The 21,691-nt window shown below is 29.9% G+C and overlaps 1 protein-coding gene across 1 annotated transcript in view; it reads right to left on the bottom strand.

Annotated features, from left to right (window-relative positions):
- Positions 1 to 18,118: 18,118 nt before the first annotated feature.
- LOC132944361 (somatomedin-B and thrombospondin type-1 domain-containing protein) overlaps positions 18,119 to 21,691 on the bottom strand; it is a 112,672-nt gene continuing 109,099 nt past the window's right edge. The window contains exon 5 of the mRNA XM_061013661.1: positions 18,119 to 20,558. Within this exon, the coding sequence (XP_060869644.1) occupies positions 20,344 to 20,558 (215 nt within the window). The 3' untranslated portion in view covers positions 18,119 to 20,343. The remainder of the gene's footprint in view (positions 20,559 to 21,691) is intronic.

Genomic DNA, 21,691 nt, shown 5'->3' with positions numbered 1-21,691 from the left:
TCCTGTGTGCTTAAATGCCGCACAGGTAGCAATATCCTATAGAATATAATATATTATATAAAGCTTCTGCCGTCGCGGCGTTCATTAAAAATCCGTTGCAAAAGCACATTTCGTTTAATCGCCAATGACCATATATAGGCTATATCACCCAAAAATATTCCTACTCGCCACCCCCTTAAACAAGCTTCAGAGCCGCCCCTGATCAAATTACAACTATACGAATTAAAAACGTTCGGTATTTAAATGACTAGATTGAACTTTGAAACTCGTAAGAAAAAAACACAAAATACAAAACACTTCCGAAAACATACATTAGCAAGTGGTTCTTGGAAAAAGTAAAAACCTAGGGGTTGACCTGAACCATCCTGTGTGCTTAAATGCCGCACAGGTAGCAATATCCTATACAATATATATATATAGCTTCTGCCGTCGCGGCGTTCATTAAAAATCCGTTGCAAAAGCACATTTCGTTTAATCGCCAATGATCATATATAGGCTATATCACCCAAAAATAATCCTACTCGCCACCCCCTTAAACAAGCTTCAGAGCCGCCCCTGATCGAATTACAATTATACGAATTAAAAACGTTCGGTATTTAAATGACTAGATTGAACTTTGAAATTCGTAAGAAAAAAACACAAAATACTTCCGAAAACATACATTAGCAAGTGGTTCTTCGAAAAAGTAAAAACCTAAGGGTTGACCTGAACCATCCTGTGTGCCTAAATGCCGCACAAGTAGCAATATCCTATAGAATATAATGTATTATATAAAGCTTCTGCCGTCGCGGTGTTCATTAAAAATCCGTTGCAAAAGCACATTTCGTTTAATCGCCAATGACCATATATAGGCTACATCACCCAAAAATATTCCTATTCGCCACCCCCTTAAACAAGCTTCAGAGCCGCCCCTGATCGAATTACAACTATACGAATTAAAAACGTTCGGTATTTAAATGACTAGATTGAACTTTGAAACTCGTAAGAAAAAAACACAAAATACAAAACACTTCCGAAAACATACATTAGCAAGTGGTTCTTGGAAAAAGTAAAAACCTAGGGGTTGACCTGAACCATCCTGTGTGCTTAAATGCCGCACAGGTAGCAATATCCTATACAAAATAATATATTATATAAAGCTTCTGCCGTCGCGGCGTTCATTAAAAATCCGTTGCAAAAGCACATTTCGTTTAATCGCCAATGACCATATATAGGCTATATCACCCAAAAATAATCCTACTCGCCACCCCCTTAAACAAGCTTCAGAGCCGCCCCTGATCGAATTACAACTATACGAATTAAAAACGTTCGGTATTTAAATGACTGGATTTAACTTTGAAACTCGTGAGAAAAACTCAAAATATAAAATACTTCCGAAAACATACATTAGCAAGTGGTTCTTCAAAAAAGTAAAAACCTAGGGGTTGACCTGAACCATCCTGTGTGCTTAAATGCCGCACAGGTAGCAATATCCTATAGAATATAATGTATTATATAAAGCTTCTGCCGTCGCGGTGTTCATTAAAAATCCGTTGCAAAAGCACATTTCGTTTAATCGCCGATAACCATAACAGTGTATAGGTGTACTACACCTATATATTATACCTACACACATACGATTTTGTCCCGGCGCATTAAATCCCGGCCTCGATTTATCGTACCGCGAACTTTTGACGGTTACTAATGGTTCCTCTTGATTTCGCTGATGAACAGGTATTTCGGCCCGAACAAAAGCGTCTGGAATTAAACACCGCGTGTAAAACCCCTTCCGCATTGTTTATACCGCGCACGCGCATAGCGTGCCGTCTAAATTGCACACTTAATGAACGCAGAACTTTATTATTATTATAATAATAATATATACAAGCGTGTACCTCGGCAGCGGTACAATATATGGGTACGTATCATAATAATTTATGTGATGTTAATTGATGATTAAAACCCGAAAACAATAATAATATATTACCTCTCGAAAAACCACCACTACCGCATCGCGTACTGTAGGCACCTACGAGGGTTTGGTATACGTCACGTGTGTAAATAATACATGCGACGACGGTCCGGTATACTTAGTGTAATTGTAAACCATTAACCGTGGTATAGCGTCATCTCGATCGCGGACTTGAATGCAAACCGCGGTGATGGATCTAAATAATATATTATTATTATCTACCTACCTTTATCACGTCAATTCATTTTATATACCTATAAGCGGTTTTTATGTCAATTTATTTACACTTATGTATATGTACTGTGAAACGACATTAATAATATGCTCACACATCGTTGTAATCATAGATGTAACTTGGTGGGGAGGGGTAGGGGCCGAGCCCTCCCCGTAGACGTTTTCTGTGATGGGTCCATTTTCCTCCAAAAAGGATATACCGATTTACACCACTTAACATTTTCTTCCACAAAAAAAGTATACTATGCGCGTGAGTTACCCTTCATGGGGGTTGACAAATACGCTATGAACACTCTTCAATCGTCAAGGTATCTATTGATATAACTTTTACCTTAATCAGTTAAGTTGTTTAAAATCAAAAGCCACACAAACAGTATAATAACAGATTAAAAATATTAAAAAATATAATTTAAAAAAAAAAACGTTGTTTTGTAACGATTGAAAACAATGTAAAAAAGTGGGTAAGCGGATGTCGCTCTGCTGTGCAGTAGGTTACAAGTGCGTCACTGTAATGTATGGTGTTAAATCAATAACAAAACCACTACATGAGAAATCGAGTGAATATCCAATATTATAAAAATATGAATTTCAAACGCTCATAAAAATTAAATTTGATTTGCTTGTAGACATTTTTTTTTTGATAAAGGTGGACAAACTTATGAGAAATCTTGTATTACATTTTCAAATCTTAGATTTAAAAAGAAAAATTTTTATGAATTCTCAACTCAAAATAATTTGCTAATTTTCGTGATTTTTCTGTATTTTTTCAAGATTTGAACTTTAAATGCTTATAATAAAAAACTGTGACAAAGGATTTTTAATATTTTTCAAATGTCATTTTAATAATATAGTAGGAGCCTCGTATTAAATTTTCAAGCTTTTTTACCCAACAAATAAAATTTATTTGACATTCGTAGAAAAAAAGACTAATAAAATTGGAAACAGAAAATGTTCCTAAACAGTTCAAAACAAATCAAAATATTTTGAAAATTTTATCGTGTATAGAAAATGCAAGTATAAATGACCATAGTGAAAATGTCATGTATACAATATGTCCCAGAAGTCCCGTATCATCCTCAGTATCTGTGGGAAATCAATATATTTAAATGCAGTTTTTTTTTTACAGTCGTAATAGTATGGAAATTCTTCCATTCAACAAAATGGCTATCTTGAAATTTTAAAAATCTTTTATGCATAAAAAAAAATTTTGATAATTTTTAAATGTTTGAAAAAAAAAAATCGAATATTATTTGCTATTCTACCTGTATAATATAATATGCTATTAAATAGGAATTTTCATACTTATGACTGTAAAAAAAAACTGCATTTAAATATATTGATTTTCCACAGAGATACTGAGGGTGATACGGGACTTCTGGGACATACTGTATACGTTCATTTGTTTTTCAAAAGCCACACGAACAGTAACAGATGATAAATATTATAAAATATAATGTTTTAAAAAAAACGTTGTTTTGTAACGAATTGAAAACCGTGTAAAAAGTATATTTTCAAAAACTTAAAAAAACTTTTTGAATTAATATGAGTATCTTAGTCGTTAAATGAATAACTCGATATATATATTTTATGATCGTATTTTTCGGGTAGGTATTTGATCAAATGCTCGAATACACCATACACGACCTCGCGAGCCTTCCGAAAATCTGGAGAAAGGAATAATAGCGTAATAGTTATTATTTATATTTTGTATCTGACGACAAAATTCTCCAGCTTTCACTTATAAGTGTAGGAGGGAATCATCCGGGTTTTAACATAACTCGCTTAAGCCCTTTATTCTCTCGTTTTTACGCGTATTATAACAGTAAACAGTACCTTCCCACCTGTTACCTATTATACATCTACCTGATTATACGACTGTACCCCGCCGACATTGTCATGAAAATATGATTCATAGGACCAAGTTGTTTTAACCGGAAATTAAATCGTAGTACCAGATCCGTGAAAAGCGCGTCTAATCCGGGAAAATATTTTTCAACGGTGCGCGTGCACTGCAGACGAAAAGTCTCAACAAACGAGAAAAATTCGAGAATATGAAATATATTATATTGAATAGGTAACATAGGTGCAAACATTGGTGGGGGAGGGGATTTAGACGCCATATAGTTGGAGCCTCAGGGCGTGCAGGGTATATTATGCACCAGCACCAAGCCAAACTACATATATGAATCAAAAAAATATGATTTCTTCTTTCCAAAAAAATAAAAAAAAAAAAACGATACTATTTTCTATATTTTAAATTGAAACTTTCTAAACTGCAGTTTTCAAAAAAATGTTAAGTAACTGAAAATTTAGCTCATATTTATTTGTTTTCTAAGTGAATTTTAAACTTTATTAGGTATTTTTAAATTTTAAATCCATTTTTTTTTATAGTTTTATTGTTTATTAAATTCACAGCTCTAGCTAGTGCAACTTTGAAAATCAAATTAAAGTATTTAAAATTTAAAGTGTCTTGGCTTTTTACTTCTTAATTAAAAAAAATATATTCACCAAAAAATACAGATTAAGTACTCTAACCTTTAAGTTTTATAATAATTGGTCAATTGACTTTCAAATATTAATCAAAACGCCAAATCGAGTTGACTGAACCAAAATTCGCCATTTCATACGTTTGTATGACGGAGACAACCCATGTGGGTGTGGCGTTTCTACCTATTCAACACGTTCGAAAACAATAGTAAAATAAAAATTTCTTTTCTTCTTTGAACAATGAAATTAATACAACAGCTGTTTTCAATAAGACTGTTAATTGTTAAATCGCGTAAAATATAATAGAGTGTGAGACTGTTATAAAAAATTGATTTAAATTAATTAAGTCTTAAAGTGTAGTAAGTCTTGAAATTATGTTTTTAATTTTCTTATAATATTTTTATTTAGTTTTCTACTTAATTTGTCAAAGCGCCCAAGACGTGTAAATTAATTTTCGTCGCATGCAACTTTTAATTATTATTATTTTCACTCCATTTTTGGTTTAAAAGTTGAAAGCTGGTTGTTGAAAGTGAACCGATGTAAATTTCCGGGGACATTAACATGTGTCACAGTTTGAGTAGGTACGTCAAAATGAAAAACTTCTTTTTTTTTGTAATGAATTGCTCATTAAATAAAAAATGTAAAATGCGTGACTGTGTTAAATTGTATTTGTAATCAAATAAATTACTTTAATTAATGAAATTGTATGACGTAATGACGTATAATGTGTATATATTATGTAACTTAAATGAAAAAAATTTAACTTTTTACGTATTTAGTTTAATTAGTATTATTGAATTTGTGATAAAACAGGGAATTGATATAATTCTATATAAATAATATTACAATATTATATCAATTTTAAAATGTGTAATTGCGTATATTATAGAAAGAATATATATAAAAAAAAAAAAACTATAAAAGAATTCAATTGTTTTGTAAACATTAAAATCGTATCCGTTTGATAAATTACAGCTGATAAATAATATGATATAATTCATAGTGTTTTGTACAGCCATATTAATATTAATTTGTTCATTTGCATTTATATCCATATTTTAATCCGTATTCCCTCGTTAAATTTTGTGACATTTACATCATTTTCGTCGACCATTCAGAGTTTAGTTGTTTCGTAACAGTTTACGACTAATGCAATTATCACAGTAATTTCATTATTTGATAAAATAATTCGATCCATCAAACGGGCAGGTCAAATTAAACAAATTAAATGTTTTATACAATCTTTCGTAAATAATTTAATGATAAAAAAAAAAATCACCGTTTGTAACGTATATAAACTGATTATTAAATAATTTACTATAATATTATAATAGTATATATTACTTTGTCCGTAGCAATAAATTCTTCTCAGTTTTTTTTTAAAACTGTATAATAATATACTGTGATCAGGACTCAGTTTAGATATTGGAAAGACTGAAATCGAATAACTGTACTTGGACTAAATATTCTGACTCTTTAAAATTTAATGTCCGTTGCGTACCGTCCTTTAGTGTTTAGTCCTCTTTTATCTAATAACAATAGTACCGGTCTAATTATAACTATACCAATTTATAAAACTCTTCTTTAGCCCCTCGGTGCGTACTGGTCGCCTTCCATCCTTATCGTAAATAAAAAAGATAATATACGTACTATTTGCTTCCGATGATCAGGTATTATAAAATATACGAGTTGCCTCCCAAAAATATTCAAATTAGTTGCCTCCCATACAGAAATAAGTAGTGGTTCATAAACTTATATTATATACTACGTAGCATGTAAATAGAGGAATTTATGTACACATTATCATAAAATATTGTGTTATAATTATAAAAAATTTAATTTACAGCAACATAAATTTAACATAATATTACATAATTATAATAAACATCATATTAGAAGAACTTCATGCTAAAATTAAATTGTTTATTACATTTTTTTTTTTTAGATATTTAGAATTATGTGTACAGTTAAAAACATTAGCCCTTAGGTGTATATTATAAACATTAAACAAATACCGAAGACGCAACAATTAAAAATAATAATAAACTAGTCAATGAAAAAACATTTGGTAATATCACAATAAAAATTATATGTTATATTTATAAACATTTTAAATCGTTTAGCAATCACTTAAAAAATGTATTACCTGCCCATCGGGAAGCAACTAGTACTAGACCATTTTCGTTTACGATAACCATTGTTTCTCGTATATATTAGCAACTCGTATATAGTCGGGAGGCAATTCGTATAAGAATTATTATATCGACCTTTTTAACTTTGGGAGGCAACTAGTAGTATGCGCCATTTAACCCATTTGACCTATGGACTATTCAGATCTGGAGCATCGAATAAAAATAAAATCCAAGTGTTGAACTTGTCAATCTTTAATTCTTCTTCATATATTTTCAACATAATTTATCTCTGCATGGATAATGTCATAATGATTTTAATATGAAAACTTTTAATGAAGAAGCTTCTTTTTTTAGCGTTTTCATTAGAGACTTCAAAGTCTTCCCAATTCCGTTATAAGTACTTATAACAAGGATCTCCTCACCCTTATTATACTGACTTTTGATGCCCATATGCGGACTTTCAGTGATTAGTCCTTTTAATCTAAAAATAATAGTACCTACTGGTCTAATATTATCATTACTAATTCATAAAACTCTCCTTTAGCCTATTTAAGACTTGTGGACCTCAGCTCTGGAGCACGGTGAAAAAATCTAATACAAATAAAATTCAAATGTTCCAAGACATTGCACTTAGACGAATCTCCAATACTCCGCCGCCGTATGTTTTCATCTAACTCTGCACAAAGATTTTAATATGAACACTTTTGATGAAGAAGCACGTATTTCTTTTGTATACGCGCTTTCACGAGTGACTTCAAAGTCATCCCAATTACCTTGTAATTAGGATCTTTCCACCCGAACACAGCCAGGAAACACACAGGTTAAAAGTTAGACGTAGTGTCGCGACCTGTTACAAATATAATGATAGGTTCAATCCTTTAACTATAAATAAATTCGAAATTAAAAATAGAAAAAAGAAAAATATATAATTATGTAACCAAGTTGAGTGTCACTAATGGGCGACTTAATCAACCCCTTTCATGTCTATACTTACTCATCTTAGTAGGTATAAATGATAATTGTGCATTTCTGTGCACAGATTGTTTATTTTAATATAAAAAACATAATGTTATACTACGTAATCTGTTTAATAGCAAAGCTCTACGGGTCATTGGCTTTATAAATCGAAACTGTTCTGAAATTAATAACATTAATATTGTCTTAAGGTATTATAATGCTCTTGTCAGGTCCATATTAGAATATTTGCGTTAGTAGTTCGGAATCCTAAACAAAATAACTTTATTGACAAGCTCGAAAAAATCCAACAACGCTTTTTAAGGATATGATTGCTACAATTTAGGTCGAGTGGACGACGGACGTCTCCCTAGATGTCTTAGATGTAAAATTTGATCTGGAATCAGTTATCTCTAGAAGGTTATATAACTTTTGTTCATTTAAACTAATAAATGGTAAAATACCCTGCCCAGAATTCCTAAGGAAGATACACTTTAAAATTGTAACTTTCAATTCAAGAAGTAATCGTTCGTTCTTAGTACCACAATGCTCGACAAATATGATTGAATATGGTCCAGATTATCGCCTTAAAGGTGCTTGCAACTATGTAGATGACTCATAACTTAAATAAAAAAAAAAAAAAAAAAAAAAAAAAAAAAAAAAAAAAAAAAAAAAAAAAAAAAAAAAAAAAAAAAAAAAAAAAAAAAAAAAAAAAAAAAAAAAAAAAAAAAAAAAAAAAAAAAAAAAAAAAAAAAAAAAAAAAAAAAAAAAAAAAAAAAAAAAAAAAAAAAAAAAAAAAAAAAAAAAAAAAAAAAAAAAAAAAAAAAAAAAAAAAAAAAAAAAAAAAAAAAAAAAAAAAAAAAAAAAAAAAAAAAAAAAAAAAAAAAAACCTAACCCCGTGTTCGGTTTTAAATTATTTTAAAACCAGCATCGTTTACTTTAACAAAACCGAACTTGTTATGTCGTTTGTTTATTAAGATATTAGAGTGAGTAATTTATTAACTTATTATTAGACTTAAATGTCGGTATATCATGATCTAAGGAACAAAATATTATGGGTTTTTATTGATATTTTATTTTTAAAGTGTGTATATAACTATGAAAATATTACGAATTTAAAATGAGCATATAACTCGGTTTAAAATAAAAATTTCGATAAAAGTCTACGAGATGCCCTAGATAATATTATTCTTATCTCTAAGTTTTTATAATAGTCACTCTAGTTGGTATTTTTATTTTAAAGTTTTCCTAACAATGGTCATCTAAAGTAAGTGATACAATATTATGGTTTTTTTTTGGCATTTTGACAATAGACAACATAATAATTATTATTAACTTAGTAAGCTTGTCAATTAGATGGAAATATTGCGTACTGTTGCATGTTTTAGTTGGTCGAAAAAAGTTGATTGGTAGATTTTTGACGTAAGTTCTAATTGTAGAAAGTTTGAAGTCTGTGTGAAGGGCTCTCTAGTAAGTATTAAAGCTGACATCACAAAATTGGTTCGGCGATCAAAGACGGACGAGAGAGAGCAAAGAAACATTGCGCGCTGAAATTCTCTTAAGGATGACATCGACTTGTGTACAACAGTCGTGTAGTGCCTACTCGTGTATAATATCATTCGACAATCTCGGAAAGTGTATGTGCGGCTGTGCAACATCACCGACGCCTCTGCTGATATCATAAATAATAGTTGAGACGTTTTCACTTGAAATATTACTACAGTATTATCGTTTATATTGGATAACTTTCGAACTTTGGGTAAATGGTGGATAATCTGAGAAAGTAACCAGCCTTTTTAAAAATTTTAATTCACTGATATTTTTCGTCTTATAACAAAATTAAGACATAATCATAAATCCATAAATACCAAAATACGAAGAAAAAAACTAATAACTATTTACAATCTCAATTCACTCATAATTTATTTATTATTAGTAATCACTAATCTGTCTAGAGGTCAGATTTATATTCTCTCAATATCCTTAAATATGATTTTTTATTTCTTTTAAAGTAAGCAATTTATTCTCTTAAAATTATTTTAAAATTCCAGATACATGATATTTTATGTCCTTAAAAATGCAAAATATTCTTTTAATATTCTGTAAAAACAATAAATCACAATTATTTAAATTATTCATATTAAATTAATTAAATTAAATTTTGTTTACAATAATAATTAAATTTCTGTATATTGTTCCACATATAACGACACCGGAAATCGATAAAAAAAAAACGTTTGCCAAGTCAAGGATCGGCATGTAAACTTTCTTGATTTTTATTTTTTAGAAATGTATTAACTGATATCACACCCAAGCGGTATAACAATTTGAATCCAGAAAAATTTGGGTGTGAACAGCCCCACAAAAAATCATTTTCATTTAGTGAGATGGATCTCCGAAACAGGAAAGCGGATTTCGTTGTTTGGGGTCTTGTTGCATTCATATTGATTAGGAGAAGTGCATTGAAGATTTTCAGAATTTTATCTTTAATAGTTAATTCATTACAGAACATTAAAAAAAATTTTATTGGTCGTTTTTTGATGTTTTTCAGCTTTACAGCTTTGTATTGAATTAACGGTTAGAGATAAAGTTCTGAAAATCTTCACTACACTTCTCCTAGTCAATGTGAATCTAACAAGACCCCAAACAACAAAAACCGTTCTCCAGTTTCGGAAATCTACCTCACTAAACGAAAAATAACTTTTTTTTATCTGTGAAAAATTAAATACTTTTTAAAAAAAACTTTAATTTCACATTTAGTATCTACTAGATAATCCTTTTTTAATGAGTTATCAACTAACTTTCTAGCTACCATAGTTTAGGAGAAAAGTTAAAACATTTTGGAACTGTTCACGCCGACGTTTTTATGGATTACATTTATGAAACATATTATCATCATTGACTATCTCATTTCACTCATAATAAATTTATTATTAGTAATCACTGCAAAGTATTATAGGTAAATCATTTTTATAATAAATTACTTTTTATTATGTGTGATATATCATTGGTGACTACCACCATAAAGTAATGTTAAAAGGTGTTCGTTGAAAACTGTGAAAACCAGTCATCATATATACTACAAACAAAAACCGCAATCTTTGTAGTGCCATTATATTATAATCTTTTGTTGTAACAAAAAACTTAAATCATTACAATATAGTTGACAAACTTTTAATTTACTTACACTATATGCAGTGTCTACTATATTACAAAGGTGTGGGAAAGCTAATGGAAATAATTAACTCAAGATTAGTTAAGGTAAGTGAACACTATACGCAATATCGTTAGGTAAGGACTTTACAAATAATATATTTAACTCACCTAGTCTAAAGTAATGTGTAAATCCATACCAAAAACATATCAATGTAAAAATTTAACACTGATTTGACCATACGTGCACGCGTAAGTATAGGTATCAACATTTTGTATTTTAGGTTTGGACTGGCGTTTGGATTTTTTAGTTAAAATTAAAAATTTATAATATAAAAACATCATTTTCGTTATACTGTATGGTAATATTTTATTACACGAAAAATCGATTGCGTTTTAAAATACAATGTATTAAAACGTTTACAGCCATAGTTTATTTTACCTATATTGTTATATTATAATCGTAATCGTAATTATTGTTTTTGAATGTTTGATTTGCAGTGTTTAATTAATAAAGCGTTATTTGTCGACATTAAAATTTCATTATTATCACTATACTTACATTGATTTACCACCATACTGCACCTACACCTACACGTTTAAGGTATGTGGGGGGGGGGGGGGGGGCGGGTGATATAATATAATATAATGCACGTTTTAAAATCCTCACCGAATCGTTTAGATTGCACAAGACCAAAAGTTTTCACGCTGCGCCAGATGTCCTCCGGATTGACGGCTAGTCCAAAAACTTCCGTTTCGGAATTACTGTTGTTATAAAAGTTGCATCCTCTTTACGATCACGTTCCAAAGTCTCGGCGTATATTTGTCATAAACAGTAAAACAATACATTTGCTCTTTATAAACGACCGTTTGAAACTATTTTCTCGGACTGTAAAATGTTAAACTACATTATCTACGCGTTCTGTGCGTAACTATATAATATATACATACCTACACCCCGCGGACTACTCTCCCTAAAGTAACACTAATTTTGGTAAAATAATTTTTTTAGATTTTTTCCTTCATTTGCGCACCATATTAAGGCCCACCTTTGTTCCAAATTTCACGTTTCTACCTACACGGGAAGTACCTTATAATTTTGAGGATCAGTGAGTGAGTGAGTGAGTGAGTGAGTAAGTAACAAAACTTTCAACTTTAAAGTTCTCCCTTTTTAAAAGGCTTAATATAAGGGCTCAATTTTGTACAATGGCCTGTGTTACTTAATCTTAATCTATGATTCAAATTTAAAAAGTACATCTTATAATAGGAAGCAGAGATAATATGAGAGTGTATTAGAAATAACAACTGAAGCTGTTTGTGTAAAGATACATCAATATACTTGGACGGCGTTCAGATTAAATTATATTAAGTATTTTATAATTTTTCATAGGAAATTTACGGGAATTTACGAGACATTTTATACATTTATTTTTTATCAACAATATAAATATCTATAATTTACTTGTAAATGTTTTGATAAGTATGATTGTTCGATCCCTTCGTAACATAAATAAAACAAGTGTAAAAAATCAAAAATCTGAATGTTCAGAAATAAGGACCACTGTAGTATATTATATATGGATATTAAATGTACTTATCTAATTAATTGCATAATTAATATACAATATTATATTCACGGAAATGGCGTGTTGCGTGTATAAGAGTGGTTTACACGAGGTGCTACTATTATTATTCGGGTCGATCGACTTTTAATCGAAAATGAGGTTTGGCTTTTTTTCTTATACGAGACAATAGTTTTGTTATCCGGAACGTTATATTTTCAGTACTTACCGTCTTATCGCTCAGTGTCGGACGCTGACGGAATATCGGGACTTTTTCCGGTGGGCCGCGGGCTATTAATATAAATAATAGTTAAAGACATTCCTGCTTATGGCTTTCAAGCAAAATGGTATATATTTAATAATATTGATGTCGAAGACATTGTTGAAATAACAATAATTTATATTAAATAAAAACCATGCAATTTTTTTTAAATTGAAATTTAATTTGGTTTTTATTAAGTGCAAAATACGAAATTATTTTGTTTAGTACCGAATTCTTATAATTTAAGAGCAACGCGTTCTATTAAATTTAAAAATAACATTTATACCCTAAAAAATCACAAAATATATTCAGGACGAAACAAATTTGAGGGCGGATCAAATAGTTTCCCCGGGCCGAATTGTTTTTGTATTGTAAGTCCACCATTGAGACGTGTACTTAAAAGACTTACAAATTTCACCGGTTTTTAAGTGATATCACATACTGAAAAATTCTCATCAAAATCGTAGTATACCATTGTTATTATAGTGTTTATGGTTTTAGACATACGCGCTAAAAAATGCCACTGTTTATGGCATAGGCGTGGATATAGACACAAACATTTGGTGAACTAAGAGACTAACGTCTACAAACAAATGTGTACTTACCAATTTTATTTAGGTATATTAGTATAGGGACAAGTCTTATGAAAGTTCAAAGTTGTGCACTCTTATGTGGCGCTTATGCAAAAAAATAAAAATAAAAGGTACCTATATTATATTAGTACCCAACCAGGAAGGGTGGATAATGAAACAATTTCATTTAATATTTAAAATCATATTACGGGATAAACTTCATTTTGCCATTTTATATGTACATATAATAGGGCTTTTTTTGGTATTTTTCTCTGTTTTGATATTTCATGTTAAACTATATCAATTTATCACAATAATTGTTTACGAATTTACGGTATAAATCGATAACAGCTAGCAAAGACGACGTATTGTCGATGATATTGTGTTTAAAATATTATAGAAGAAAACAGAAATAGGACCCACGTGTGTCATTATCGCCTCGTTACTTCGGTGGACGTTGTAAATTCATTTTCGATGTATCTGAACATTTTATGTTCGAACCGTCTACGTTTTCCAGAAGACCCCATTTGTCAAAAAATGTTGGCTGTAATATAGTGGAAACATATTGTAATAACAATAATTTTTTTATCGCTTTGTTTTACACTCGAAATTACTGGTTTGTTTTTTTTTTTAAATTTTAATTGCTGTTTTATTGATCATACGCGCTCTATTGCTTCAAAATCTAAACCCTATACTTATGATATTATAATATTAACTGCTCGTCCGAAATTCAATTTTATGGATATTATTCTGCATCGAAATATATATATGAAATAAAAACGTAAGCTGTCATTAAAAAATAAAAAGGTAGGTAACAAACGTAGAATACTGTACAGATTATAATTTTTTTTCATAAGTGGTGCGTGCTGCGATTTCTTCAATAATTGTGTTATTATAAAAAAAAAAAAAATATTTTCGTAAACGTTAAAACTTTGTGGAGACAATGCGAGAGTGTTCGCCGCCGTCTTTAATAGAATCACCGATTGTATATATTATATTATTATTATTTAAATAAAATAAAATATTCGGTGCGCGCGGCCGCCATAAATTACACTACTTACTTATATATATTATTGTTCTTGTACCTGCCAAGAGACAAAAGACGAATCCACGGGTAAATAACGCAGAGCCGAAAACAAAGGCATAGCATACTATTATAATAATAATAATAATATCGTACCGCAAGTCGCGACGCGTTTAGATAGCGCCTCGGGGCGAATTCGCCGCTGTGATTCGCGGGCCGCGTTATTTTATGTATACCTATATAACAATATACGTATATACATTTTATAATATATAAATAAGTATTAAGTGTGAGCTGTGCGGCTTGGTTATATATTACGGCGAGCATTAAAATGTAACGCGCCCGGCTTAAAAAAAAATAATAACGCGAAACGGTCTGAAACGCCCATGAATATGCATTCAGTGGTTATTTTTTTTTCCGACCCGATGCGCGTCGTAGAAACACAAACAAGATTACAATAATAATATGATAATAGTATACCTGTGTAATGCCGACTTTATACGTATAAGTACCTGCTACTTGCCTCGGACTTTGACCACTTTTAAATTATAAATTTTCCATCGCGAGAATTCAATAATTACTGCTGCCCATATACCATATACCATGTACCGCACGTCCGCGTATTATAGTATTATACTATATGTACAGATACTGTACCACGCAGATCTCAACATGGAAAACTCGTTAATTATGCGTTTCAAAAATAACGCACTGATTTATCATCAGCGTAGGTACAAATAGACTTCATCTTTCACATGGACCCACAGATAGGAGTCCCATGGTGTGCGAGGTCTAGTGATCTTTGGAACCAGGAACTGAGATGCTGGTTACTTGCATGACCAATCCAGCGTTGTGAACAGTGGAGATTTAGGAAGCTGCGAACTTAACGTTGCCAATGTAGAGGAGTTCGAATATTACCACCTCAATAGTGCCAAATTGAAGGTATTCTTTACAAGGCTGCAGTATGCTTTTGCTTGTTAAAAGGTTTAACGCTTAAAATAAACTTTTAAACTGTATTTCAACAATTTTTTGAAATTTTAATAGAACTTCAATAATACAGATATTGTGCAACTGATATCCCATAAACTAATAAACAGAAAAGGTAATTTCAAGTTCAGAAAAAAAAGAGATAAGGCACGACGAAATGTCTGACAAATTGGTTGGGGTTTCTCGCAGTTTCCCCAGACAGGCGGTGTGTCTTCGTATAATTAATAATATATTAACATGGATCGCAGCCGCAGGTGTTGCTGGCTGCTAAATATATTATATTATGCAGAGATGAGCAGCATCTTCGATTGACCGTGGGAGCTTATTGATTAGGCATGTCGAATTTTCTTGGATTTTTCTCGGAATTTTTTTCGGTTTCTCGCCAACCATGTCTTAGTTAAATTAAAATATAATAATTTAGACGCAAGAAAATAATCTAAAAATGCGGGAAGGTAAATTTTAATAATATTATATAGGACGTACCCATTTATTATTTTGTGATACTTACGTCATATTGTATACGAGTGAAAATTAATTAAAATAATACACAACAAATTGTATCACTTTGTCAAGTTTGTTTGAAACGTTATTAAAATAGTTAGTATACGATAATATTATAATTAATCCAAATTAGTTAAAGTTCAACTAAAGTGCAAATAGCATACATAAGTTATAAATATATACTTACGTAATTATATTAGTGATCGATAATGTTATTACTTTTTTGACAAGTTGATTTAAGTTGTTATATATATACTGAATTAAGTTAAAAAACAACTTAAACAAAGTTTTAATGCTTTGGAATATTTAGTGTGGACCAATCTATTCGCACCGCTCACTGTTTGGACAAGGCCATAATCAACTAGCAGTTACAAGTCTCCACGTGCCATGGCCGCAAATCATTCAAAAATATTTGGGGGGATTAAGCATTCAACAAATTTTAGAGGAAACAAACCCGTGAGAAGCTTTGCTCCTCATTAACCCTTACATTTAATATCTCTATTAATAAAATAAAATAAATTATAGATTTAAATTAATATTAGTATATAGGGCTGTGAATTTTAAACGCACTATTTTAAGATTTTCTACTGCATTAAATTCACATCCATAACTAAAACTTTTTATGCAAATCAAATCAAATTTTTATTTTTTATTAATTAGTTATATACGGTAAAACTTTCATATTACAAAGTCTCATGGACAACAAAAGAAATTCGTATTATAAAAAACTTCGTTAGATAAAATTAAATAAATTTGATTCTAATTTGGTTTGGTTCTCAACAATATTTTATTTAACAGAACATTTGGTTGAATGGAAGTTCGTTATCATGGAAGTTTTACTGTAATAAATAATAATTATATTAAAAATGTAATTACAACGAACACTTGTTTTTCAGCATATTTCTTTAAAATAGTTTAATTATTAAGGAATACCTACTCATATATCTCTTTTTATGTGGATAATTGATAAGTCCGATAGTCTATCTTTTCTCATGGTAATGGTACATGTACAAGATTTTTAATTATTGTTAAGGATAATTACAAGATTCGGGGTGCTAGTATTTAAGTTCAGGGTGCTACGCAGTACGCACCCTTAGCACCCCTGTGATTTGCGCCAATGCCGCGTGCCTAAATATATTTGTATTTGACCGGTTATTTTTCCAAAATTAAATCAATCACACGCGCTAATTGTGAAAAGCAAGTACATGGTACATTGCACTCATGATGAGTCATTTATAGGTACTCATAATATGGCTTATAAATACAAAAAACATGTTACGGTTTAGGGTAAAGTGAATTATATATTTTATATTTTTCTTGAGTAATATAGATTTCATTCATTATTATTACCATGCGATTAATCAAAAAACATTACATACATCATCTATAATATATGTTGATATCAATAATATTATTTATGTGGGTTTTCTTATGAACATACAAATTTAATAGAAACTTTTTTCTTATCGTGAATCATATATTTATTTTTAAAATGATTTATTGACAGAATAAATCATCGATATCATTATTTTTCATCATTTAAAAAAATTCATATAGTACCTAGTACCCATTGTTTGAAATAATATATTCTATCGGAAATAAAAGATAAATTGATTTAAGCAATGAGACCACGAACATGGTAGACAAACATTTGCAGAGTCCAGGAATGCCATTTGTTTCATTTGATTTTTTTTTAGATATACATATAATAATAAAATAAAATAAACACATTGTATTAGAATATATTTAAGTGCACTGTAGATTGAACTCTCGTTGAAAGAATTTGATTCCTAAAAAATCCTAAAACAAAGAATGTCCCAAAAGTACAATCTAGCTCCTTAGGGCGACAGTGAAGAATTGTACTGTGGTTGACCTAGATAAGTTTTAATGGTTACAGCCAACATCGCCAGGGCTTAAATACAATATATTCTCATTGTTTAGAATCGACTACTATATTTAACCAGTCAAATATGCGTTTTAACAAGTCAACGAACAAGTTTAGCTCTGAACTAAATTATACCTAATTAATTCAATTAATTATTACTTACCTACAATGTATTTCATATTTGAAAATGTTCGAACGTATACACATTATATACACCAATTATAAATATCAATAAATCAGTATTTATTTTTCAGCATAATATTATAATCAAGTACGAATTGTATAGGTTCATTTTGTAAAAACCTTTAAGTACTCGATAATTCAAAATTATTAGTTTCCACAATATAGTTTGTTTTCCTGCTTTAATATAAATAACACTATATATTATATTATAATAATGCACTAGCTGATGAATTATATTATCTAATAAAATGTAATTTATTATACTAATTTATAATTCATTTATCATATGTTGATACATCAAATACATTTTATATTTATTGTAATTCATTTTTTTAAATTGTTCTCATCTGTACAATTATTATTACTTTACTATATTTTACCTAATTTAATTCATTGAAACTTACCTTTAGCCAGGGCCGGATTGGTTAGGCGAGCTCTGAGAAAATCTCGGTGGGCCGCATAAAGTTTGGGTAGGTCGTGTGAGAGTGAGTGAAAAAAAAATTCTTGTTTAAAATACGATTGGTCACCTATCAGTTCGTAATAATTGTAGACGTAATTTTGGGACATTGAATATTTAAATGGGCCGCGTAGAAGTGTAAAATCTCGATAAATACCAATCCGGCCCTGCGGCTTTAGCTGAAAACATAAATAAATATAATTAAAAAATAGTTGTATAAATTATTTTTGTATAAAATAGATGATAATATATTATAAGCAAATAATTATATCATTGACATTATTTTAGGATAAGAGTCTGCAAACTTAATATATCATAATAAATAGAATTACATGATTTTTACTTTTTATTTTGTTGTCATTTTACAAACAATTATAATGATAAACCGATAAAAAAGTAAACTAATAAGATAAAAAAAAAAAAATAGAAAAAAAACATATTATGAGCTAATAATTTTTGCGTGTAGTTATAATTATAGTTAAATAATAATACCTAATGATAAAAGCAGAAAATAAAAATATAATATATTTTAACTTCTAATATATTTGTAACTAATGATGTATAGTTATTACATTAATTTGTGTTCAAAATTAAACTTATATAATTACTATTATTATGTTATGGTATTATTATGTTATATTTACAAATTTGTTCGAGTGGAACGCGTGGATTCGATTACAACTATATATTTTATAATATACTATATTAACACAAAAAGAAACATATTCAGCGTATAATTTCGTCTGCAAATAATTAATAATAATAATATATAATATAGAAAATATGAATAATGTGTGGATGGAAAGAGGTTGACGTGGATTGTAGGGCAATATGAAAAATTATAATAGGTTATAGAGAATAATGAAAATATGAAAACACCCGACGACAAGGATATGTACGAGTAAAATTACTAACATGGAATACACATAAATATAATAATATGTATATCGTAGGTATAATATACAGTCGGTTATTGTTATCGTAGGACTTGGTTAACTCGAAGTTGAAAATACCAGCTAAAAAGTTCGTATATTATCCAAGGATAATCCAAATAATAGGACATTTTAGGGTCCAGGAAAAAGTTTGAGGTATCGACCATTTCGTGTCAACCAAGTTCGACTGTATTATAATACAATATAATACGAGGGAGGTGATATCCATTTAATTCGTTACCCACACTGATTTTCAGTTAGTTTTTGTGTTTTTGAATAAATAAAATGTTTTTAAATACCTAGTTTGATGTAATTTTACAACATAACGTTTTTCCAAAAATTTTTTTTTATGGTAGTAACTTTTTTAAAGTCTATTTATTCTAATAATGACCTATATTTTAAACATTATCATTGAAAGCAAAATACTTTTATAAAATCGTTGATGTATGTACCTTCCTATAAATATCGAATGTTTATATGCTTTTAAAGTTTGCGATGAGTAAAATGGTAAGGGGTACCATGGTAGGTACTCGGCCAAAGTTATTGCCCGCTCACCAAAACTTTAAACACTTAAAAAATAACTATATTCATTCAATATTTTACACATTAATCATCAATATTTTTTAGAAAAGTATTCAGTTTCCGACTGTAAAACTATCAAACATTTTAGACTTGTTGAAAAAAATCAGTGAAGCTCCCTATTTTAATGGAGCACTCTGTGTATTTATATAATATACATAATACGGTCGTACAAATATGTAAGTATTATTGTTGTTGTTGTTACACTATTATTATTATGTCGTATTACTCTTTTCTAGAAAACGTATATGCTACGTCGGGCTTTGTACACACCCACATACAAACGTATATGTATATAATATATGGTGGTACGAAGACGTGGATCTGAAAATGCCCCGGAAGAAGTGGTGGGGGTGGTCGCGGTGAGCGGTATGAAGTGGACCGACGACGGGGTGAGTATATGTAGGTAGGTATATATAAAAAAAAAAAAAAATCGAAGGGGGTTTCGTATAATATGTTTTATATTTAGGTGAGCAGCGGCCGCCGTCTTATACGAATACGAACTGCGCTCCTTTTTTACACATCGGACACGAGTGCCCGTCCTGTTGTCCGGCCGACTCGAGACGAACCCATTTTCCGTGACAATGGGGCGCCGACAGTACGGTCCACCTCGTCGCCCGATCCATTGTCCCGTGGCCCGGGCACCGGAAACCCAGCGACTGGCGCATCACCTGTGTGTCGCAGCGCACGCACACTCGTTCACCTGTGCGGGAAAACCGGAAACGAATATAAATACAGATATTATGAATAAAAAATATAATAGAAAAAAAAGGATGATGATAATAATAATAATAACAATTTAACGACTACCTGCGGCGATATCGGCGCAACAGACTATATGATATACGCGTTTGTCGATATACTACAGCGACTACCTGATTTATGTTTATAATATTTTAATATATATTATATTAAGTACATATTATTATCATGTTATGACATTATGCCCCGGTCCATTGGGTGTATACGATAAATTAAAAACGTACACATTGATTGATCCGTAAAAGAGTATATAATACAAAAAAATTAATTTAAAATGAATAATTTGTGAAAATTACGTTATATTATATATTATCTATATGGTAAAATCAATATATAAACAAAATATACGAAAACCATAAAAAATTCCGGTTAACTACGTAAATTAAAAAAATATAATTAAAACAAAATATTCTTAATAAGTTTCATTTTGAAAAGTCACCGCAGCCATAACAGATTATTATAATAACTATCACGGATATTTTGTTTTATTGCGAATTATAATCATATCATAATATTGTATTATTTAGTTCTTTCGAACCGAGTAAATCGGAGCAAATATATAGGTGTTAATATTGTTTATTTTTATGTATTCGAAAAAATGAATTACCATTTTACCCTATTATGACGTAATTTATGTACGTCTGTCGCAATAATATAGGTTTAAGAGTCATGTACATTGTACCTATCTAAGTTGAATATGTATATAATAATATCTAGATTTACATCACTCGCTACCGGTCAAATATCAATAGTATTCGAATCACGTAGATACCTACATATTATAAGCGAGAGACAAATTTTTATTCTGAGCATAATTTATCTATTTATCTTTTAACATTATTATTAAGGGCTTTTATAAAAAAAACCATATTAACCCAACAATTACAAATATATAAGCACTAAGAGCAAAACATTTTTTAAGTATATTAGGACTCTGGAGTCAGAGGGAGAATAGAACAGTCGGAAAAAAAATTCTCAGGTTTTATTTTCATTTACTTTTATGACTTTTTAATACTTTTAACATTATTAATTTTACCATTTATTACGGTTAATATTATGTTTTCTCGTTTTCTT

This window comes from Metopolophium dirhodum, chromosome 5, assembly GCF_019925205.1.
Source record: "Metopolophium dirhodum isolate CAU chromosome 5, ASM1992520v1, whole genome shotgun sequence".
NCBI classification, from domain to species: domain Eukaryota; kingdom Metazoa; phylum Arthropoda; class Insecta; order Hemiptera; family Aphididae; genus Metopolophium; species Metopolophium dirhodum.
Note: the sequence above shows the minus strand (reverse complement) of the source record. Positions and strands in the feature narration are given on the sequence as shown.